This window comes from Hydra viridissima, unplaced genomic scaffold (assembly GCF_058129835.1).
Source record: "Hydra viridissima isolate aposymbiotic clone 2 unplaced genomic scaffold, HvirCarnegie_v1 scaffold_15, whole genome shotgun sequence".
NCBI lineage: Eukaryota > Metazoa > Cnidaria > Hydrozoa > Anthoathecata > Hydridae > Hydra > Hydra viridissima.
Genome location: NW_028324314.1, coordinates 9,315,096 through 9,338,608, shown reverse-complemented (window position 1 = coordinate 9,338,608; position 23,513 = coordinate 9,315,096). Strand labels below are relative to the sequence as shown.

The following is a 23,513-nucleotide window of genomic DNA, read 5'->3' as shown; positions in this document are numbered from 1 at the left end:
AATAAAGTCTTTTATTAACAATATCTAAAAAATTTATGAAATGTGCTAAACATTAGAAAATAGTTAATTAATCAAGAAAAAAAAAATCCGTAAAAACTATTAAAACTGTTAATCAGCTAAAAAATTAAACGTAAAAATGTAAAAGGTTAATAAAAAAAGGTGAGTTTTTAAAATAAAAGAGTACACTCCCAGAATTTGTAAAGATCAGTAATAAAATAAAAGTTTTAATTAAATTAAAGTTTTCAGGAAGTAATGCAGAAGGAGAAAAGAGTTTTTTCTATATCAAAATAAGGCTTAACAAATAATAATAAAATCAACATCATAAACCATGAAAAAGCATCAATATTTTGATTTTAAATTTGAGTATAATCACGTAAAAAGCAGGATCACTGAAGGCTTAATGGGTATATACTGGTTTACACAAGTCAGAGTTCAAGCATACTCAAATAAGCAAAATAGTTGATGTTTCTGGATTTTGAGTTTAAATAATATCTGAAAACACATGTAGATAATCATGCAGTTTTTTATACATGTACATAAAAAAATAAATTAACATGTAATACATCAATGTGCTCATCTCAAGTTGCAATTTTTTCTACCATTTAGCTTTAGAAAGTACTATAATGTTATTTACGTTTATTTAGAAAGCTAAATAAATATTCTTACTAAACTTGGGATAGAGAACTTTGTTGAATATACTTTATTATGTTACCGGTATGTAATTTTTCTATTTTTTTAAATAAAGGTGCTTTCTATTTTGTATATGCATTTAAAAATGCTTGTATTTGTTAATATTTTTCTAATTTTAAACAGTGAAATAAATCAAATGAACTAGAAGTTAAATAATTTCAAATATTTAGTTTAATTCTAGGGATATTTGACTTTAATTTTTTACGTTTTTCTTGCTTTACAGTATATTTACTATGTTAAATAAGTTATTTTTTATAATTAGGTTATACTTTAACTATTACTCAGTATTCTTAAGAGCCTAGTTATAAAATATACTCATTTATCAATTTTCATTTTTTTACTGCTTCAGTTTGTTAAGAAGGTAAGCTTCTTTTATTATAAACTTCTGCAATTTAAAAGTTATTACTTGTTGATTAAAAGTTATTGTTAAAATACAATTTGTGTTTTTTAGCTTCAGCTTTTAATAAAATGTTTACCACTTTTTTGATGGTTTTGATTTTTAAAAATCAATTTATTATATTAGTTATTTATATAGTTGTTCTCAAAAGTATTCATTATTGATTACCTTCAAAACTATGCTTATGATTCTAGTGAGAGAAGTTTTCTATGTTTTAAAAATAAATTATTATTTTTAGGATTCTGATCAACTCTCACTTGCCTCAGTTATTTCATTAGTAAGAAATTTTATTTTAAAGATTTTATTTAGTAATCTCATCTTTCTTTAAGGGGTGATTCCATGTGAAAACATCCAATTTTTTTTGAAAATGCAACCCTAAGTCTCAGATTTTGCTGATTTTTAAACCACTTAAAGATTTTAGTAAATTATGAACATCCTGAAAATTTTATCATGTAATTTCGATCGGTTCCTAAGATATAGCTATTTAAAGTTTGCCTCCAACCAACAAAAATCCGCCATTTTTAAAAATGGTTTTGGTCCTAGTTTCTGTTATATGTGTGTTGGAAAGCTGAAAATTTGTACCTTTACATATTTTGGGGCCACGAATCAAATGAAACAACTTAAAATATTTAATAAGGAACATAACACCTAAAATTTAAATGTTTACCACAATTTTACTGGGGCGAGTCCAACCACAAAAATGCCGATGTAGCTTGATTTTTTTTTTTTTTAATTTTTTTTAGAATTTGTCCTGAATAGTTAAGTTATAGTTATTACAAAGAATTGGAGAGTGGTCTTTTCTAAAACAGAAATAAAAACATGATCAAATCTACTTAAATTTAGTGCTTAAAAACAGTATTTTGATAAATTAAACGAGAAAAAAAGAGTGTAATTTGACAGTTTTGTAACTGAAACTGTTTTGGCAACATCAAACTGTACTTTAGGTTTTTGTTGACTAGCTGTTTCTGTAATTTTATAGAATCTAATCCTAAAATATATTGTTTCAAAGGGGGAGATTTTATAAATGCAGATGTATATTGCAAGTTTAGTTGTTTTTTTCAGAGGTTGTATTAAATAGTTTAGTTGGAGTTATTAGAAAAAATCAGATTGCAAACTTAAAACAGAAATAAAAACACCTTCAAATATACTTAAATTTATTACTGACAAAACATTAGTTTCATATTTATCAAACTAATACAAATAAACTTAAAAAAAAAAGGCTCCAAAACAAATAGAGCACTTGGAAAGAAGTTCAAGAAACAAAAGTAATATATAAAATTTAAAAATTAGAAACTCAAAAAAATTAAAATTTATTAGTTATAGCGTTATAATCATTCACATTAATGTTATATGTTCGCCCTGATTTTGTTGTTGGGACTTTGATTACTGCAATTAAAATTGACAATGGTACCAACAGATATCATCCATCTGTGGCCAAATGAAGTTTTGAGAAGGACTGTGAGGGTGCATAAACTTAATTTGAATATAATTTGTAGTAATATCTATCTCTGTAACCATTACTATCCACCAAAAAGAATCGTACTTGCATGCAACAAAATCATTTAGATTTAGTACAATTGCAATATCAGACATTACTGCTTTTGACAATATAAATCTGTCAACACATTGATGTTCGCTTTTTCTTTTAAAACTAATTTCAAATTTTAAAATGGGTATGTAATGATGACATCTTCTGGTACCTGGAACAGTTTTTCCTGTTTCAAATTGCTCCTTTAGTTGCTGTTGCCTTGAATTAACTGTTTCTTTGGTAATTTTATAAAAAATGATTGTGTTTATATTGGTGATGCAAAACTCAAGCATATCATCAACATTCAATATTTGGTTTTCAAACTTGCTTTTGCTGTTATTCTTTTAACAGTACCACCTATGCCATCATAAGTGGATTTTCCATGGCTGGTTGCAAAAACCACCCATTCAGCTTTAATCTTGAAATCTTCCTTATGGTGGCATAGATTTATAAAGTTTTTATAGTTTTTATAATGAGCAGAACATCCATCAGAAAAATAATAAATTTTATTGATACCAACTAAATGATCTTTAATGTACTCTACAATTTTCTTTTGAATATCATACACAAAGCATGTATCATAATCATTGTCATCACTTAAAAAACAGAACGACTTATGCTGAATATTTGTTTTAGAAATTTCTTTTAAATATATAACAACAGGATGTAGTGTACATTATTGTTTATTCCAATGATAACTTTGTATTTCATCCTGTATAACAAATTGATAGTTCACTGCAAAATCTGGCTGTATAATACATTCATTGTAACCTAAATTATTTTTTAGCTCCTTCAAATAGCGAGTTTAGCATTTAACAATATATGAATGTGAAGTTAGTTAATGTGAGAAACAACAATTACACCTTTTTTTCTCGTTTAATTTATCAAAATACCTGTTTTTAAGCACTAAATTTAAGTAGATTTGATCATGTTTTTATTTCTGTTTTAGAAAAGACCACTCTCCAATTCTTTGTAATAACTATAACTTAACTATTCAGGACAAATTCTAAAAAAAATTAAAAAAAAAAAAAATCGAGCTACATCGGCATTTTTGTGGTTGGACTCGCCCCAGTAAAATTGTGGTAAACGTTTAAATTTTAGGTGTTATGTTCCTTATTAAATATTTTAAGTTGTTTCATTGGATTCGTAGGCCCAAAATATGTAAAGGTACAAATTTTCAGCTTTCCAACACACATATAACAGAAACTAGGACCAAAACCATTTTTAAAAATGGCGGATTTTTGTTGGTTGGAGGCAAACTTTAAATAGCTATATCTTAGGAACCGATCGAAATTACATGATAAAATTTTCAGGATGTTCATAATTTACTAAAATCTTTAAGTGGTTTAAAAATCAGCAAAATCTGAGACTTAGGGTTGCATGCCCTGGATGTTTTCACATGGAATCACCCTAAGATGTTTTAATTATTTGAACTGTACTTGATCATTAATTATAAAAGTGCATGAGTTTCAAAGAATGGTTTTATATTTAGAGAAGTATTCCAGATGATATTATTTTGGAATCAGATAGAAGTACAGGTACTTGATTTAATAACTATTTTCCAACTTTCTTTATCTTTTTTTTTAACATAAAAGTTTTCTTATTCTTTTTAGTGATTGTTTTTTTTTTTTTTTTACTTTAGTTCAAATAAACAATTAGAATTTTGCCGTAATCTTTTAATAATTACCAGAGAGAAAAAATGTAAAAGATTACAAATGTTTAATCTATGATATATAGTCAAAAAAGCAAAGATAAGTTGTAGTTCCAAATCAGTCTGAATTTTTAAAATAATCTTAATTAATTTAGAACTATGAAGTTGAAAAAATCAAAAAAGTTAATATGGGTTAAATAAGAAAGGTATTAACCACAATATATATATATGAAAATGTTGTTTTTCATCAAATTTCTTTTATTTTTCTTATTAAGAAGATATACTAAAGTTATAAGGTCTTGTAAGAAAATCTTTTTTTTATTTACTAAGAGAAAAACAATATAGTTAAAGTGCACTTAAAAATATTGATTTAACTTTTTTAACCATCTTGAGAGTTGAACCAAACATTAGTTTAATTTAAGTCTTTTGCGCACTTTTGACATCATCTTAACTCTTTTACTGTCTCTAATAAATATGAAATTCTGGCTGTAACAAATATAAATCTCATCTGCAGAACACTAATATCTTTTCATTGTTTTTGTATATATTTAGGTATATTTGTTTACAAGTTCTCAATGGTGCACCAGGAGGAAGGCAAAAAGCCTTCTCCCTCAAAAAAGCAAAAATAAAAAAGAAAAAGTAAAAAGGTCTTCACTTTCATAAAAATAGGTTGTTTCTTTCACTTTTAACTAAATAATTGCAAACAAGAAATTATGTGAGAGTCAGAGCACATGTTCTAGTTGTAAGGCTTTTACTTTATATACATGTACTATATATTCTTAAGATAGTTAGCAAAGAATATCAACGTTTATAACAAAGTTATTCATGAGAGAAACATCTTTTATTTTTAACCAACAAATTATTGGAATTATAAATCAACAATTGTTTGCAAAAACTGCTTTATGCAATAAGCATCAGCATTTATTTTTTCCAATAACATTGAATAAAAACTAAAATTTATAAAAAAAGAACAAACTTATAAATCAGTCTTTTAAAATAAATTGAATATTCTGAAGTTTGTTAGAATGAACCATTTATGCTTTTAAAATTATATCTCTGAATATTTTTTCTTTACAGGGAAAGGAAATAGGCAGAAACAAGCAAAAAAGGGTTAGTATTTTTAACTAATTCAGTTAAATTTTTTTTAGAGAAATGTATACTCAGTCAACTTTAGCATTTTGGAGTTCCAGCTGGTATTTTCCTAATACAAGCACATGAGACTAGAAATTTTTACAACTAAGAATAAATACATGTTTTTTGGTAAAAAGAACGAGGATGTTGAATCAGAAGATTAAGCATTAGATGATTAACAGATGTATAAATGTTATGTAGAAGAATTTCACAAAAGTTCTCACAAAACAAGTTTTTTCCGATTGGTTAGCAATTTAGATCTGTCTTAAGAAATATCCAAACTGCTAGCCTCAAGATTTACTCAAAAGAATTTGTTACTTACAAATTATTTATTGCAATATTATAGTATTGAGTTTTTTGTGATTGAAATGGGTGTGAAAAAACTTATCTCCTACCAATTGGTCCCCAATTATTGACTAAGATTGAAGTGCATTCTTCAGCATGATTGAAATGTTCATTCAATGAAAGCAAAAAAGTTTAAGAAAGTGTAAAGTGTGTTTGGTAATTGATGCATGAGTAGATCTTATGTGTATATATGAAGATGATTTGTTTTCTGTGTGGGAAGGAAAGTGGATACATAAAATATCCATATTTTGTTTATTTACAGGATAGTAGAGCAAAAAGAGAATACTGGGAAAGAAAAAAAATCAAAAAACAATTGAGTTTTGAAGAAAAAAGCATTATAAATGAACCATTAATTGACAAAAATAGAACTACCCACATCAAGAAACCCCTCAATAAAAAGTTTGTATTTACTACATTTATAGAGAATTTCCAGGATTCAGTGACAAAAAGTGAAACCATGTAATTTTAATGAATTTTAAGAAAGCTCATTAAGGATACAAGTTCTTGTACTCTTTATGGATGATCAAATCAACAGAACAGAATATGTTTGTAGAAGTTCTTGTACTTTTTATGGATGATCAAATCAATAGAATAGAATATGTTTGTAGAAGTTGCAGTTAAATGGTTGTTACATTTACATCATTCAAAATTTAGTCTTCATGCCCCTGATTGTTGTATGAGTAAATTACTTTTGTTTTAAGCCATTTGTATTGCTTCCCTAAAAACTATTATATTACAGCTGTAAATTTTTGTTGTTGTAAAGTTGTTGTTCTTTTCATAATTTGAACTAAGTAATATAATAAAGTAATTATCATAATAATTAAGTAATAATAAAGTGATAGTTAAGAATTATGTAATAGTTAAAATAAAGACAACTTTATGCAAAAGGTTTTTTTTTTTTTTTTTTTTTTTTTTTTGCATCAATTGGTCAATTTAAATATAAATACAACTTTTTATGTTTAATTTTGTAGAAATAGAAAATAGTTATAAAAAGTTAATGTAAAATTTAAACAAACTTTTTCACCAGCAATTTTATAATTTAGGCTTACCTTATGGGTCACCTTCTAAGACAAAAAAATCAGTGAAGAAGACTGGAAGAGAAGTTTGGGTAAATGCAATTCAAAATGGAACTGGTTAGAAAAATAAAATTGTTGTTTTTGTTAAGTTGTCTCGTTGTATAATGGGCTAAAAGCTATTTTTGTAACTTTAGGAATGAGCATGGAAAGTTCTGCTATGAATTCATTAAAGCTTGCTAAAGGAGGCTCCCAATCATCTACAAGTTTATTTCTGAAAGAAGTTTTGGGAATGGTAAAACAAAACATTTTTTTTTTTATATATATCTACACATTTTAAATTTCCTTGAATTGAGCTTGTTCTCTCATTGGGTATAAGTAATATTAACTTCTCAACTTGTTATTTCAGAAAACTGTAAAACAAGCCAGACCTCTCAGTGGTAAGTGATTATATGTAGATTTGAATATTGGGGTGTTTTGTTCAGAATATTTGCAACAGTGCTGTTTCAATTAGTTCTTTTTTTTTTTTAACTGTTCTTTTAAATTTTTTTTATTTTTATAGCAAGTAGTAGAGTTGCAGGTACTGGTCCTGTTTACAAAGATGCTGAAACCTACTATGATGAAATTCAAATGCTTAAAAATGTATGTTTTTTTTATCAAAGATTATTTGAATATATGTAAGTTTTTGAAAAAGCTTATTAACTAGAACTGTTTATACCAGTCAAAAGGAGAGTCATATAACCAAGTCCAAACATTTTTTGTAAAAAAGTCCCATAGGGATTAATTTAGAAGGTTTAGGCAGTTTCTTGACATACTAAGTTGGATTGGATTTTCTTACAATCTTGACTGTTTGGATATCCACTTGTTTATTTACTGTTAACATTTTTAATATATCAGTTAGTTCCTTAAATTGCTTTTTTATGTTAACATTTGTTAACTTAGTTTTAAATTTTTTAACATTAATACTTAATAAATGCATTAAAAACTATTCACTAATAGTTTTGTTACTTAGAGTTATTTTTTTCTTCAGACAATGAAACAGTTAAAGAATGAAAATGACATCATTAAAGCTAAGAATGTTCGTTTAGAAGAAGAAAACATTGCCAAATCAAAGAAGATAGATGAACTTCTTAATCCTGACACACAGGTGAATTATGTTCTCAGCTTAAGAATCGTTAACTAACATTTGCTTATAACTTCAAGTTTGGAACTAGTTCAATGATATGCTTATTATTAGAATTTTCATACCACTTTTTATTTGAAATTATGGTTGTTAATAGAATCCTCACATAACTTTATGTGAAAATCTGAAAAATATAACTTCTTTTTGAAATGATGATAGCTTCCAGTAAACAAGAAAACTAATTAATTATGATGGTATAATTTATGTCAAAAAATTTGAAATACAGAAAAACTTTTTTAAAGTTACATAAAGCATTTTAGATGTGTGTGTGTGTATGTATTGGGTTGGAAAGAAAGTTTTTCGCACCTGTGCCATTACAAATGGATCACATTAGAACATAGGAAATTCTATCATTTTCTAGAACGTTCTTGCATTTTATTTTAATTTATCAATGGTACATTATTTTCTAGAAATTTCCACTCAACTATACAAGTGAATACAGGTGATTCACTTGACATAAAATGTCAGATCAGAAGTTCCATTTTCAACACTGCAACCTATATGAATTCAAACTTAGTCATTCCGCTGGTGAGGTTGAGTATACATATGCCAAGTCCTTATGAATTCAAACTTAGTCATTCCGCTGGTGAGGTTGAGTATACATATGCCAAGTCCTAGGCCAAGGCAGTATTAACAAATGCACCTGTCAAATTTGTTTTCATTATTTTTGTCCCGATGAACTTTTACATGAGGATTACTTTTGATTAATTTATTAATTTTCGTGTACAAATAATGAACTTTGTGATGAATAAAACTTGAAGAACTTTGTCTCTAAACAGTTACATAGTTATTTCTCTAAATTGAAAAAATGCAGCACTTTTATATAAAGAAACTAAATTAGCATTATTTGGTTGCAAATGTTTTGTCCAATACTGTATATATATATATATATATATATATATATATATATATATATATATATATATATATATATATATATATATATATATATATATATATATATATATATATATAAATGTATGTATGTATGTATGTATGTATGTATGTATGTATGTATGTATGTATGTATGTATGTATGTATACATTTGTGTATACATAATGTGTGTTTTTATAAATATATGTGTATATATGTGTGTGTATGTGTTTATGTGTGTATACACACATATATGTCTGTATATATACTTTAGAGCAATGATTTAAGAAGAACTCTGACATCAAAAAATCCCAGCTCCAGTGAGGTAAGTTTTTACTAAAAGAAACTTAAACGATTAAGTTTGGTTAGGTATTTTGTTTTTTTTATCTTTGTTTTTTACTTTTGATTTAGGTAGTGATGAGTTTGAGACGTAAGATTCACAGATTGGAAGAAAGTTTAAGGAGTAAAGAAAGTGAGACAAGGTTGCTTTTACATTTTATTTAATAATAAACTTGTTACTTAAATATTTAACAAATTATCTTTTTTGTCCAATATGCTTTTTTAATTTTTTTTTATTTAGAAAAATTGTTACTGATATGAAATACACAAATTATGAAGAGCTCCGGATTGAAAATGAAGTTTATCTCTCTGAGGTTTTTATATCTAGGATTTTTTTTAAGGCTTAAATAAATGCACTTTTTCTAGATAAATAGTTTGAAATTAAATGAAATAAACTTGAATTTCCTAGATAAATCGTTTAAATGCTGTCCTGCATGATAATCAAAATCAAAGATCACTTTTATCTGATCAGTATGCTTTTTCTTCCTTTTTCAAAACCATTGTTCTTTTCTAATTATTACTTTTTTACTGACAATGTCTTTAGTTTTTCACTTAGAGTTTTTATTCATTATTGGATTTATTATTATTTTATTCATCATCGGATTTTAGTTGTTTAATGAAATAATTTTGAACTCATAATATTTAGAATGGTTAATGATGCATTGAAGTATTCAAATGGAACAAAAGCAGAAATTGTTATTAAAAGATTAACAGGTAAAAAAAAAAAAAAAAAAAAGAGGTTACTTCAGCCTTAATACCCAAAAGATATGGTTAAAAAATCTTTTTAAAAAATTTGCTTCAAGTTAAGGTTCAGTTAACTACAAAATTATTCCTTTCTTTAAGAGGAGAACCAAAATCTCATGTTTCAAAATAAGTCTTTAAAAAGTGACTTAATGAAGCAATCGAGTGGCAATAGCTTGCAAGTAGACTTAAACAAAGGTATTAAACAAATTTCTAAATCTTTTACAAATAATTACTAATGCTTCTCATGCATTATACTTTTTTTGTTGTTATAATATAATTTTAATGTAAATATATACATAAATCAGTATAAATCTTTGGTGTAAATGAGTAAATGTATTTTTTTATATTGTGTACTTACCATTATGTGCCCTAATGCATCATTTATAAAAAAGTATATTTAAAAAATTTATGAAAATATTTTTTAATCTTATTTTTAAAACCTTATATTTTACTTTTTTTTTTTTAAATCAGTGACAACTTTCACATTTATAAAGGTTTTAAAAAAATTTTAAGAAATTATACATTTAAAAATATACCAAATTTAGACTGTGAAGATATGAGTAGACATGAACTTCTGCAAAAGATATCGTTATTAGAACAAGTGAGTTGAACTTGTTTATCTCTAAAATGTTTTTATACATTCTTACCTGGTATGACATATGGTATGAATTAAGAAAATATTTAGATAAATAAAAATTTCTTTTTGGAACAAAAAAGCTTTCAAAATCTTCAGAAAAATTATTGACTTTGTGAAAATGCTTACTTAAAAATGTGCACAATAAATTACAAGGTCTTGATAACAGGTTTTGATTAATTTTCATTCTAACGAACCTGGTTCCTATTAAATACTCCTTCATTTTTTCCTCTAGAAAGTGAAGCAAGTTGAAAAAACAGAGGGAATACATGCTGATAATTCTCAAAGTAAGAAAACTAAATCTGCTAATGAAATTGAAGCTTTGGATGAAAGTAAGTGTTGAGTTTTTTTTTAGATTAATCATATTGTAAATAATAAATAGGTAGTAGCAATAAATATTTCCTATATTTATTGCTGCTACTTATTGAGAGAATAAAAAAGAAAGTTTTTTTGCATTAATGAAAAGAAAGTTTTATCTTTTAAATAATCTTTGTACAAACAAATAATCTTTAATACAAACATGTTTATAAAGAGGTTATTATTTTTTTATTGGTGTTCATCTGATTTTTCTAATAAACATTCTAATAAAATTCACCTCTATATTTGTTTTACTTTTTAAAGTTTACTTACGTTTTTATTGTACTTTTTTTTGTTAGGGTGTATTGAACTTAATGGCCCATTGCCTCTGCAGATAAAACAGCTCCGTGCCAGAGAAAAAGAGTTGCTTGAGCAAATTGATCGGTTGGAAATTTCAATTACCAAACTGAAAGAAGATCGATCACACTATAGAAAAATGACTGATGATTATAGGTTTTAATTTTAGTGATAGTTAATCCAAACATTGTGTCTTTCTTTGTCTCAATCTTTTCCATTTGTATATTTGTCTTATTAAAAACAATGAAGTGAAAGCTTTTAATAATTAATGCAAATGTATTCTATGGTATTAGCTCATCAAAGCTGACTTTTTTTAATGATATTAATTTTATTTTTGATTTTAAAAAAGATTAAAATGCTTATAACAAATTTTTTCAAAAATCTTACCAAATTGTTTTAACATAGTATGAAAAAATTTCTGATTGAAAGTTCTTGTTCTTGTTATAAAATTGCATTTGTATAGCTAATAGAAGTGCTTGTAACTTTAGACAACAAATCGATGCAAACAAAAAAACAACTACTAATACTGGTACAGCCCTTACACGGACAAATACAATGGAAAATGAACCAAAAGCAGCTAATGACATCAGGTACATATTTGATTTTCTTTTTTGGAAGTGATGGTGATGATAGTGATTTTAATTATGGGGGTCACACCTAAGATAATGATGGTAATTATGGGGGTCACACCCAAGGTAATGTATGTTTTGGTTTATCTTTTTCTGTTAAACTCAGAAAGAAATCAAGTATCAAAAAACCTACACCAACAGAAAATCTTAAGGAGGCTGAATTAGTGAGGGAGGAGAAGTTGAACCTCTTAAAAGAAAAGCAAGCAGCAAGAACAATACAAAGAACTTGGAGAAATAGAGAAAAGAACAAGGTATTGAGTTATCATTTGTATTTCAGTTTTTTTATTTGAAAAACTTCTAAACAGACAAAACATGTTGTATGATTGATTCTTTTAAGTAAAAATTTAATTAAGACATTTGTATATGTTGAATTTTAGTAAAGATTCAATTATTTTATGGCTTGAACTTGAAACAAACTCCTATTTCTAAATTTGTATCTGTTTAGGAAAACACTCAAAATAGCTCTGAAGAGAGTTTAGTTGATGTGAGAAATCTTTGTTGTAAAGTTTTAAATTTTACTGCTTTTAACAATATTTTACATATAATTTATGAATTATTTTTTTACCTCTTAAGTAGTAAAATCTTTAGATGGTAAAATAAATTTTATTTCAAAATAAGTTCAGCTCCAGGCTTTAGTTTTACAAGAATTTTACTTAGGCTGTTGTTGAGATTCAAGCTGCTTTAAAAGCTCATCTTGCACGACAAAAATATATCAATACAGTTAACGACAACAGCAAGAGCAAATCTTTAAAAAATCCCATAACAAAAGAACTGAAAGAAAGTGATATTTTACTTGTTCAGTCAGCTATTAGAGCACACACAGTTCGAAGTCAATTTCTGAGTAAAATGAAAAAGTAATTTTTTTGCGTAAATTTTTCATTCACAATTGATCTATTTATTTTTTTATAACCAAATTAATGATTAATCTTGGAGCTGGCATGTTTAATTGCTTGCATATATTCTTTTTAATTTAAACTTTTTTTAGTGTTAAAGAAAAAGAAGAAATTATGAACAAAAAAAATGGTAAAGTTCTCTTGTTGATTTTTGTCAATAAAATGAAATGGTATTATAGTAAATTATAGAATATTATATCGAAATGATATTATAGTATAGTACATCGAAATAATATTAATAGTAAATTATATTGAAATGATATTATAGTATACTATTATAGTATATATTATTCTTATATGTGGTTAAAATTAAGGTAGAACCTTTTTTACAATTATTTAACCAATTTAGTGTCAAATCATTCATCTGTCAATAAACTGATTGATGAAGAGTCTGATGAAGATGATGCTGTGGTTGTTGGAAGTAGTGTTAGTCTTTCAAAATATCGAAATAACCAAAAGTCTAAATATGATGAAAGATCTAATGAAAATGATGGAAGGCCTAATGAGGCTAGTAGGAGATCAAATGTGAAACCTATCCATGATGGTGATCATATATTTCTTGATACAAGATCATCACATAAAAGTGAGGTTGTTGATAAAAACAGTTCACTCAATAATGCAAGAATGAAAGGAACTTTGGAATCTTTTATTAATAGTGATGACCTACACAGGAAAAAAAGTCAAAAGCTGGTTGAAGGTGATTTTATTTTCACAATCATCCTCTTCACACATCAATCATTTTTTTCATACATCGAACTTTCTCTCTACCCAATAATCATCCTCATTGATTGTCCAAATTAATCATCATTTTTACTTAACATAGTCTAAACAAAAATCTTTTCATCTGTCATCATTATGAATCATCAATCATTTTCATTAACCATCAACACTTATTACTTTACAAAAAAACAATTTTAATTTTTGTTTTTTGATTTTTATTAATTTTTTTGTAAGCATCTTCTGTTACACAATTAAAAGCATCCTCAAATCCCTGGTCAAACAATCACAAAAACAATGTTAATAATCATGATGATAATGATGATGATGACGATGATGAGTTGGTATGCACTCCAACATTAGGTAGAAAAGCGAATGAGCTAAAAAAAGAATCAAAAAGTAAAGTTTCAAAAAAAGGTATTTAGAATTTTCTTTTTTTATCATTTTCCTTGAAATAATAATATAAAAAATAGAGTTAAAAAATGTCTCTCTAAAGTTAAAGTTTGTGTAAACAAGGAAAGGAAACAAACATTCCAACTAAACTTTTCTATTCCACTGTTTTTTAATTTATTATAATACTTACAGAAGCAGATGAACTTGCAATCAAATGGGCAAATAGTGGCTCACACAGTAAAAAATCTAAGAAGGTGATCAGTATTTTTTGAAATTTGTTATTTGGTACAAATCTTTCTTAATCAAGTTTTATGAAATCTCCTTGTTAAACTTTTTTAACAGGACTCAAAATTACCACCAAAACCTTCTCATCAGTTCTCCAAAAACAACACAAATGATGACATTGCTACTGTCTCATCAGTTCAAAGAAAACTCGTTAGAAGCAAATTTGCAATTGATGACGAACTTTTTTAACTATTTTTTTTTTTTTTTAAAGGTTTTTAATATAAATGTTTTAGAAAAGTATTGCTGCTAAAAGCAGTGTACCAGATTTTTAATGTTTCATATGTATTTAACATCTATTTATTGAATTGTTTATTTGTTTGTTTCATTAAAAAATGATCTCCCTAAAACTTTCTAAAATCTTTTTTCTCGTTTGCTTTTAACATGTCAAAATTATTGTAGATATTTTTTAAAAGATATCTAAATAATTTTTTTTTAACTATCAAAAACGAAAATTTGTTTAGTGGTGCCAATATTTTTTATTAAATACTTATTATATATATATATATATATATATATATATATATATATATATATATATATATATATATATATATATATATATGTATATATATATATATATAGACAAATGGACACAAACACATTCATGAAGAAAACAAATGTAAAAATAGCTTAATATATTTATTCACAATTTAAATTAAAAGGAATAAATTTTGAAATGCCTGATATAATGACTTTTGCATACCATGTGTGTGAATTGATATCCTTATTTTAAATACTTTGGCAAAATTACCAAATGCTAAATGAATTAATTTTTCAATTTAATGATATTGCCAGATTAAATGCTAATTTATGTAAATGTTCATACTTGATTTTATGCTTACAGTAAGTTAATTTTAATTCCAATAAAATATAATTAGACTAAAATAAATTATTTTACTACTTGGCAAATATGGCAGTGTCTAAGTATTTAAAGCATCGATATGAATGCATGCATTAAAACGTAACATTTTAGGTTTTAATGCAGCAGAATGAAGCAAAAGAGTTTGAGAAGTGTTGTATTTTTTAAAATATTTTGTCAATTGGTTTATGTCAAATACTGACAATAAAGGTTTGCCTTTTCAATTTGCTTTGCTTTCCCGTATAAGTTGGTTTCTTTTTTTTTTCCAACATCATACAATCAGCAGAGAAATTTAAGTACCAGCTGTTAGTCATAAATCTTTTTGAACTAAAGGAAATGTTATTTGCATCTGAAAATATTAGTTTGTTAAAGTATGTTAAAGTTTGTTAAAGTTAAATTGTAAATTTAGACTCCTCTTAGAATTCTTAGTATAAATTTAGATACAAGAGAGTTGACCACAAAACCTCTATAATGGAAATTCAATCTTGTATGAGTTTAAACTCTGAAAAAGCAAATGAATTTGGGATAAGTATAAACAAAGACAGCCTTAAAAAGAACAACGTTGATTTCAATATTGTTGGAGTTCATACTTCTAACACAATTCTTGCACAAATTGTAGACCAGAAAAATTTTACCAAGGAAAGTTTAACTGATTCTGCTCAGAGCAATGATTTTGTTATTTCTGAACCTATTTCTTCATTAGGTTCAAATAAAATAGTAACAGATACCTTTGACAAGATACCAGAGTCATTACAAAATAGAATTGTCTTTAAAAAACATTCACAACTAAATGAAGATCACATTTGTCTTTTAGAAAAGTTTATTAAAAACACAAGTGTGATAAATGACAGATGTTTTTTGAAGGCAATTCATCACAGTCAGTTTCCACGAGTTAAATATGTGTCGTTGCAAAAACAATTGTTTAAATGGAAAAAACTTTTGAACCATGAGTACATTAATGGGAAATCTTGTTTGGTTTTGAAATCTTCAGGAAAGATTATTTTGCCAATTGAGAAATGTAATGGAGCAATAATGGATGCTCACTTAGGTGAGGGAGAATTTAAAAGTAACCTCAAAAACCATCGCAGTTATTTAGAGACAGTTAAGCAGGTAGTTTGTTCCTCTTTTGTACTTGCATTCTACTTTTTCAACTTGATCCTTTTTTTACTTTTACACATAAATACTGTATATATTCTACATAAATGGGTTTCCTACTTCTTTTAAAGTGAATTCCTGTTTTTTCGTGTGAAAAAAATCAGTAGTCATAAATTTGGTAATTACATAATTAAATATATGAAAATACATTGCATTTACCTAATAAATTTATGTTAAAATGTTATGTTTAGCTGAAAACAATGTATTCTCTTGGTGATCAGAACTTCGGACCAACCAAACACCAAATATGTAAGGTTATTGCTACTTGCCTTGGTTGTTCAAATGATGTTAAAAGGTTCCCTACATTTTTTCGTTCTAAAACAAGACAGAATGAAGGTATTAAATGTCAGCCTGCCAACAATCTTGATTTAAAAAAAAAAGTTCAATTGAAACATCCTATAGTTATTGATGACACAAGTTATCCTCCAATCAGTATGCTATACCAAAGTGTGAAAGGATCCCTTTGGCTTAATGCAAAAGGTTATAGTCTTTGGGATTGCATATTATATCTAAGAGTAATAATTGTTTTTGACATTATAAATCATTAAAATATATCCTCAATTAGGTGTTGTTGAAGAAAGAGATTTATATAAAAAGATGCTTGAGATGATTAGAGAAATTGGTTTCGAGCTAGGTTCAGCTGTCCAAGGCAACAATGAGGCTCTTGATAAATTATCAAACAGTAAGATGCTAGCGTTTTTTTTTTTTTTTTTTTTGTTAATTTTTGTGAAAGCTGGTTTAAAAATTTTTGATTTTGTATACAATTTTATAAAGCTATTTTAATATTATATTTCATGATAAAAAAAGTGCTCTAATATTTTAGAAATTGCAATTGTAAGTTATGTGTTGTCAGAGTTGAAAGAATCTTTTTCAAAGAGGGAAATAAATCACAACAGGGAGCTGGAAGACTTTAAAAAATTTCAAGAGATATTTGTAGAAATGGAAAGAATGGATCTTTTCATGTACGATTTAAACTTGTTAGCCAGAAATAAAAGGTAACAATTCATTATTGTCAAAATTGTTACAAAACACTAAATAAATATTTTTGTAGTTTTTTTTTTTGTTTTTTTTAATTTTGATAAGTGAGACCAAAACTCTTACTTAAACTTTTGTACACATCTTGTAAAGAAAAAGCAATAATTAAATATTTAAAGATGTTTTTTTTTCCTACTCATTTTATTTTTTTAGCATAAGTAATAAATAACCTTAATAATCATTTGCTTTGTAAAAAACTAAAAAAATCGTGGGTAAGCAAACTTTTGTGTGAAATTTAATAAAAATTTCCTGTGATAAAGTTTTTTAGATTTTGGTTATTTTTATTAAGAAAAGAGAAAATGTTATTTGTAGCATAATTGATAAAAAAAAACTTTTCCATCATTTTTGAATGCAAAAGTTTTCAGCATACTTTGTGAATTTATTGCCAAAGTTAACTTAAAAAGTGACATAAGATACATATCCATTTGATCTTTTTTTTGTCATACATACAAGTTTTAAATTTAGCTTCCTTAAAACCCCCATTAATAAATGAAGTGTATTCGTCATTACATTTCAAATTGATGGGATTAAAGTTAGTTTAACCTCATCGTAATTTTAGAAATTTGAGAAATTTTATGGCTTCAGTCCTAATAAATTTTAAATGAGGACCACTTACTTTTTTTTTAGTATTCTTTTTGGTCATAATTCACTTTCCTATCATTTTCTTTGAATGAAATCATTATTATAACTTAGTTGCATGAGCAATAGTTTAACATAAGAGAGAAAATTTCACCATTTGACTTTTTTCAATTTTGAATTAGTCCCAAACAGTATTTCACTGACTAAAATAAACCTTAAAAAAAAAGTAGGAATAAAGTTTTTCAAGGGGGATCACATTGAATTGTGCTTAAAGAGGTTTTCCCATTTTTCAGTTGATTTTTTATATTTTCCACAAGTTTTTTGTTTTACTGTAATTTTTATGAAATTTTATCAAAAAGCCTAGTTAATGTGCTTTCTAGGTTATTTTAATTTAAACATTTGTAAACATTCTATAATTCCCTTTTTCACCATTATTATCCCCATTCTTTATCTTTATGTGCTCTTTTTCTTATCTTTATCTTTAGTGCTCTTTTTATATAATTATTTTATATAAATCAACTGAATGAAGTAAATGAAGATGAATCAAGTAAAGATTCCAAACCCAAAAAAGACTCATGAGAAGTTTAAGTTTTTATTATCAGAACTGGAGTTACTCAAGCTGAAGCAGAGGTTTGAACATTGTCCACCATAAATGAAAAAGATAAAGGAAAGCTGCTGTATTTTTTTGGAATGTGAAGATTCTGGCGAGAAATAAGTTCTGAGAAAACTTTTTTTTAAAAAAATGATAAATTGTTGCAAATATTCTTTATAAGCTTTACTTAGTTTTAAGTTTGTGTTTAACTTACAAAGTTTCGAATTCTCGATACCGAATGTGTTTATCTACGTGTGTATTTCGAATTCTCGATACGTCTCGATACGAATGTGTTTAACTTACATAGTTTCGAATTCTCGTTACCGAATGTAATTTGGCTTGTTTAGTGACTGTCTAAAACATGTAGTTTTACACTTTTTTTACTGTGTGCAATTATTCTGACAATAGAACTGTGCGCAACTATTCTGGCAATAAGATTGTGTACAACCATTTTGGTAATGGCTTTCTTAACCATTTGGGTCTAATCATCGTCTTTCTTACTTGAAACATTTATCCAATAAAATTATCACTACTTGTTTCGGTTAAAGAAATGGTAAGGAATATGGTCCAAAATTAAGAATAAAAACATGAATCTAAAATTTACAACTTTTTTTCATATCCAAGGACACTAACCCCTTTATATAATTTTTAACTTTTAAATTCCGCTGCGCTTGTGTAGAATAACTTGCCGTTTCTGGACGGCGACGTGTTGCCGTCATTTATTTCTTAACTTTAAATTGTTTTCTTTTTAGTACGCGTCATCTTGCTTATCAGCCTATACCAAAGATATCTCAAAAAACATTGGTTGAAAGAATTAACTTCGATGAACCTATAGAAATTGCGCCTTTTTTGTAGCGTCATTAAATTGTTATTTAAGTTATATAGTTATTTCTAATATCTCAAAAGTTTTATTCTTTGTTGTTTTCATCAGAAATCCAAGAATAAAAAAAAGGATGAATCTCATTCGCATTTAACTTTATCCTTTTGTAGATTTTATTTTTAAAAGCGAAGTAAAACTGATTAACCTTTGAGGAAACCTTTTGTGTAAAATGTTTGTGAACATATTAACTTGTTTGAGTCTTAAAGAAAGTGTCTATTTATACTTAAATTTAATTACTTTATGTTCTCTTTCTATTGATTCTAGTATAAACTTTTTCTCCATTTAAAAATTATTTTGCGATAAAAGCAGCATTTTTACTCGAAAGTCTTTGATTTTAAGGTCTTAAACGGTCTTAATATTTTTTTAAAATTTTGCGGAAAATCATGGAAAGGTCCGGGATATTTATAGAGTTCTTTTGATAAAGCACCGCAATTTTGAAAACTTTTATCCCATAGCACTTCTTCACAATTAGCACCTTTTTCATAAAACAACATGCCGGCTTGAAATACCTTCTATGTCTGATTCTTGCATGAAAATGAGTTTGAATGCATTCTTAAGAAAAGTTTTATTCTACAAATAATGGAAATCTTTTAAAAATTGACATTTTTATCTGTGTACATATTGCTTACAATCTGATCCAAAAGTACTGAATTCAGATTCATCCACAAAACATCGCCCTGTTTCTTATTTGAACATGCAGAGCATTTACAAAAGTTTTTTTTGGCTTTAACAAGTATTTTTTTTTTTCAATAAAGGTACATTTCTGGGCGTTTCTAGTTGTACGTTACATTTAGTTTGCTATTAATGGTGTTGCTGAAGATAAACGGATTCACGACATATAATACAGTAAACTCCCAGTAGGGGTGGTAAATTAATCGGTATTTTGAATTAATTGATTAACGATTAATTTTAGCTAAATTAATCGATTAATTTTCGATTAATTTCTAAAAAATTTTACGAGTTTCAAAAAGTAAATTGCTACTCATTAAGATTTTATTTCTCTTTTTTCGTCAGATATGATCTTAAAAAACATGTTATTATTAATATTAACATTTAAACTAGTTCATTACTTAGTAATAAACAAACAAGCAGCCCTAAAACTTCTTTCTGCTTCTATAGAAGATGGGGGAAGGCTTGGCATGGCGTTATAAGTCTTTTATAAAGCGCATGGTCTTTTTCCAGTGCTTTCAAATACTGACATTTCACGTTTAATACAAATCAAAATTTCATGAGGGGATGAATTACAAGTCCTTTAGCTGTTCCTACTGATGAAGTTGTAGGTGATACTCAGATGCTACTTCTAATTCACTATTCCTTTGGTTATCATCACGTAGAAACAAGCGTACATACATTTCTCTTGCTGTTTTAACAATACCATTTTTCTTTGGGTACTTTTAAAGATTACCTGGTGATTCTGAATTTGACTTATAGTCACCCGGATTATCTAAATGGCAAAGTAAACCAACAATATTACAATTTCTTCTTTTATTAATTCTCTCAGAGACAACAGTAAATAAATTTTGACCTTTATTAGTATTTTGCTTTTTACGATTAAAAACAAAAGAATTTTTTCAGATTTCATCAGATTACAGTCTCTATTTCCCAATACTATAAAACATAGCTCTACAATATGAAGAGCCTGAACAATATCAGAGATCTGTTTTATTTCTTTTTCTTTTAAAATCACATCAGTTCTGGATATATCCACAAGAGCTTTTCCAATAGCACTTTTTAATTCCAAGAATCGTTTTAACATACTGATTTGAGAATTCCATCCTGTTTTAATATCAGAATAAGCTTAAGCTCTTTTCCTAAACCAGCTTTACAAATGTTTTGAAGAATATCATTTTTAAGTGGTGATTTTCTAAACATCTTGAATTTTTTACGAACCTTTGGTATAAGAATACCATAGTCCTCATTAAACTGGGTTCCCTCATCAACAAAACTATTATTTTCTTCATTCCAGCATTCTTCATTGTCATTAACATCATCAGGATCAGATTCAGCTTCTTCATTTTCTTTATCCTCACCATTGATTAGTTCTTCTTGAGTTGTTTCCATTGCTGAACTTTTTTTCTTATAAAGAATATCACATACTGCAAGATAAATCCCATGGCAATTGCAAAGTTGGTGAATAACCCCCATTTCTCGTCCCATTTTCTTCATAATTGAAGCACCATCAGTGATACATCCGAAGATATCAATGGTCAGATTCAATCCGGATTCTTTTGACCAGGCTATTTGTACTACCGCACAGAAAATACTGTACAATCTCTGTAATTCGGATTTTTACGGGGATTAACAAAAGTTTGAATCAGAGAGATTTTCGAATTATAGAATGTTGACTCTTCTTAATAGCATTTCACGGTGACTTTACATTTAATCGAATTACGGAGGTTTTGGAATTATGGAGATTCGAATTAGAGAGATTTTACTGTATAATATTTGTTTACATTTCACAGCGGTACGAAGTAAAAGTTTATTGTCAAAAAACGCCGAACTTTTTTGATTTTTAAAGCGGTTTTAAAAATTAAAACGCTTGAAACGATTTTTAAAATTATTCGATTAATCGTTTGGAAATTAATCGATTAACGATTAAGTTTTTTTTAATCGATTAATCGTTAATCGGTTACCACCCCTAACTCCCAGTTATTCGAATCTCCTAAAGGGAATAAGAATTTACTTCAAATAAGTGAAAAATCCTCTTTAAAGTGATCTATTTCAAGTTACTATTAAATTTTAACAGAAGTAGAAAGTAAAAAAGACCTTTGGAATAAGAAGCTGCTTATGTCCTTTCCTTGTAAAATAATAAATTCTTTACAATTTTTTGAAAAAATTGTCCATTTTTTATTGGTTTTTTGTTTCTAAAGAGCTTTTGTCAAAAATCTTCGATGCGAGGCTTAGTGATTGTCGAATTTCGACGCCACTATTGTCAGAAAAAGACCAGCATTCAAGTAACTCGATTGCACGTGCAATCTCTGAAAATTTTGGCTATTCGGAAGGCAAATCGTTTTGACTCTTCATCTATCTCCTCTTCTACCTCGGCATAATTGTTGATTAAAATGGAATCCAGAAGTTTTCAATCTGTGATAGCAATTGTTTCACTTGTACAAATCTCAAAATCTATGTTTACGTAATCGTCAACAGCAAAGTCTTCATCTACTAAATCTGAGCTCGTTGACGTTCTCTTCAAACATCATTTGTTAGGATCATGTTCAGCATTCATAACTGCAACCTGTATTTCTTGTGAGACGCCTGCCTTTCTAAAAGAATTTTTTGAAGTGTTTGTTGACACAGCGTCCTATGACCTGACCAACATGCTCATAGCTTCAAGAATGTTGATTTTTGGGGTCGTTTTACCAGCATCGATGTATTTGATCTGACGCCTCATAACATCCGTGCGATAAAAAGCGTTCAACGCCCGTATGATTCCTTGGTCCATTGGTTGAGTTTTGGAGGTTGTGCTGGGTGGTAAAAATACTAATTCAATTGCTTTGAGATTGTCAACATTAAGATGAGCTCTTTGCTCCAAATTGACCAGACTCATACTTGCTAATTATGTCTTCTTTATGCTTAATCCAGTAAATTAAAGTGTTTTGAGGAACACTAAACTTTAGCATAGACTAAACTTAAACATAGCAGTGCAACTTTAAATGAGATCATCGTTTTTTAGACAAAGGATATTGGAAAAATTAACATTTATTTTTTATTATTACTACTTTTTTTACTAATAAAAATACATAAAAGTGTTCAGAAATGTTAGTTATAAAAAACAATAACAATAAAAGTAGTTCGTCAAAAAAAAAAAAAAAAAAAAAAGGGAAAAACACCTTACTAACTTTTTTTGATGTCAATGGTTTTTAACTTTTTTACAGTCTCGCAACAAAGATAAAAGAATGTCAAACAAAAATTAACATAAGTAAAGATGCACTAAGACTAGTTTTTTTTTCTGCTCGGATGCACGAACCTAACGGAAACACAAACTTTACGGATAAGATATTGAGATATTGCCAACACACCAGCAGTTACCAAAAAGTAACAAATCTTTTAAAATGACGAATAAAAAATAAAAATGAAAATATGAAAAAAATTTCTTCCAAGATTTTCCTTATTTCTAAAAAACTAATCTTTTTTTATTAAAGATACGTGTCGTTCATTAAAATTTTCCATAACAAGTAAATATGTTTCAGTTGAAAAGCCTCGTGTATTTTATTAACATCATGAATGATCTGCGAACCCTGTTGATCTTCGTAAATTTGTAGAGCATCAACTAACCTATAGGAAAAAACCTAACTTTAGAAAAAAAAAATAAA

At 27.0% G+C, this 23,513-nt stretch overlaps 3 protein-coding genes and 1 pseudogene across 5 annotated transcripts in view; 2 read left to right on the top strand and 2 right to left on the bottom strand.

Annotated features, from left to right (window-relative positions):
- The first annotated feature begins 604 nt into the window (after positions 1–604).
- LOC145193503 (uncharacterized) lies at positions 605–14,447 on the top strand. 2 transcript variants are annotated; one of them, XM_090072655.1, is made up of 27 exons: positions 605–714; positions 1,326–1,364; positions 4,108–4,153; positions 5,344–5,376; positions 6,786–6,875; positions 6,953–7,050; positions 7,165–7,195; positions 7,318–7,397; positions 7,786–7,902; positions 9,087–9,137; positions 9,224–9,294; positions 9,393–9,465; positions 9,561–9,622; positions 9,798–9,865; positions 9,995–10,090; positions 10,441–10,496; positions 10,765–10,861; positions 11,186–11,339; positions 11,672–11,773; positions 11,919–12,063; positions 12,258–12,296; positions 12,470–12,666; positions 12,798–12,835; positions 13,055–13,402; positions 13,660–13,839; positions 14,008–14,069; positions 14,158–14,447. In XM_090072655.1, exons 1-27 carry the CDS (start codon positions 706–708, stop codon positions 14,287–14,289), a joined length of 2,514 nt encoding a protein of 837 aa, XP_089928781.1. In that variant the 5' UTR covers positions 605–705; the 3' UTR covers positions 14,290–14,447. The 2 variants fall into 2 exon arrangements, with proteins under 2 accessions (XP_089928781.1, XP_089928782.1); XM_090072656.1 differs by lacking the exons at positions 605–714; positions 1,326–1,364; positions 4,108–4,153; ... (2 more) ...; positions 6,953–7,050; positions 7,165–7,195 and having other exon boundaries at positions 7,317–7,397; positions 7,844–7,902.
- Positions 2,281–3,664, bottom strand: LOC149878551 (uncharacterized; annotated as a pseudogene).
- An 881-nt stretch (positions 14,448–15,328) lies between the features above and the next one.
- LOC145193564 (uncharacterized) lies at positions 15,329–19,428 on the top strand. The gene is made up of 5 exons (XM_090072662.1): positions 15,329–16,069; positions 16,306–16,594; positions 16,680–16,796; positions 16,938–17,109; positions 19,073–19,428. Exons 1-5 carry the CDS (start codon positions 15,431–15,433, stop codon positions 19,173–19,175), a joined length of 1,320 nt encoding a protein of 439 aa, XP_089928788.1. The 5' UTR covers positions 15,329–15,430; the 3' UTR covers positions 19,176–19,428.
- Positions 19,429–23,057: 3,629 nt separating this feature from the next.
- The window catches only part of LOC145192791 (E3 ubiquitin-protein ligase rnf213-alpha-like), an 88,675-nt gene continuing 88,219 nt past the window's right edge, over positions 23,058–23,513 (bottom strand). For both annotated transcript variants that reach the window (XM_090072646.1, XM_090072647.1), the window contains exon 80: positions 23,058–23,475. In XM_090072646.1, the coding sequence (XP_089928772.1) occupies positions 23,337–23,475 (139 nt within the window). In that variant the 3' untranslated portion in view covers positions 23,058–23,336. The remainder of the gene's footprint in view (positions 23,476–23,513) is intronic.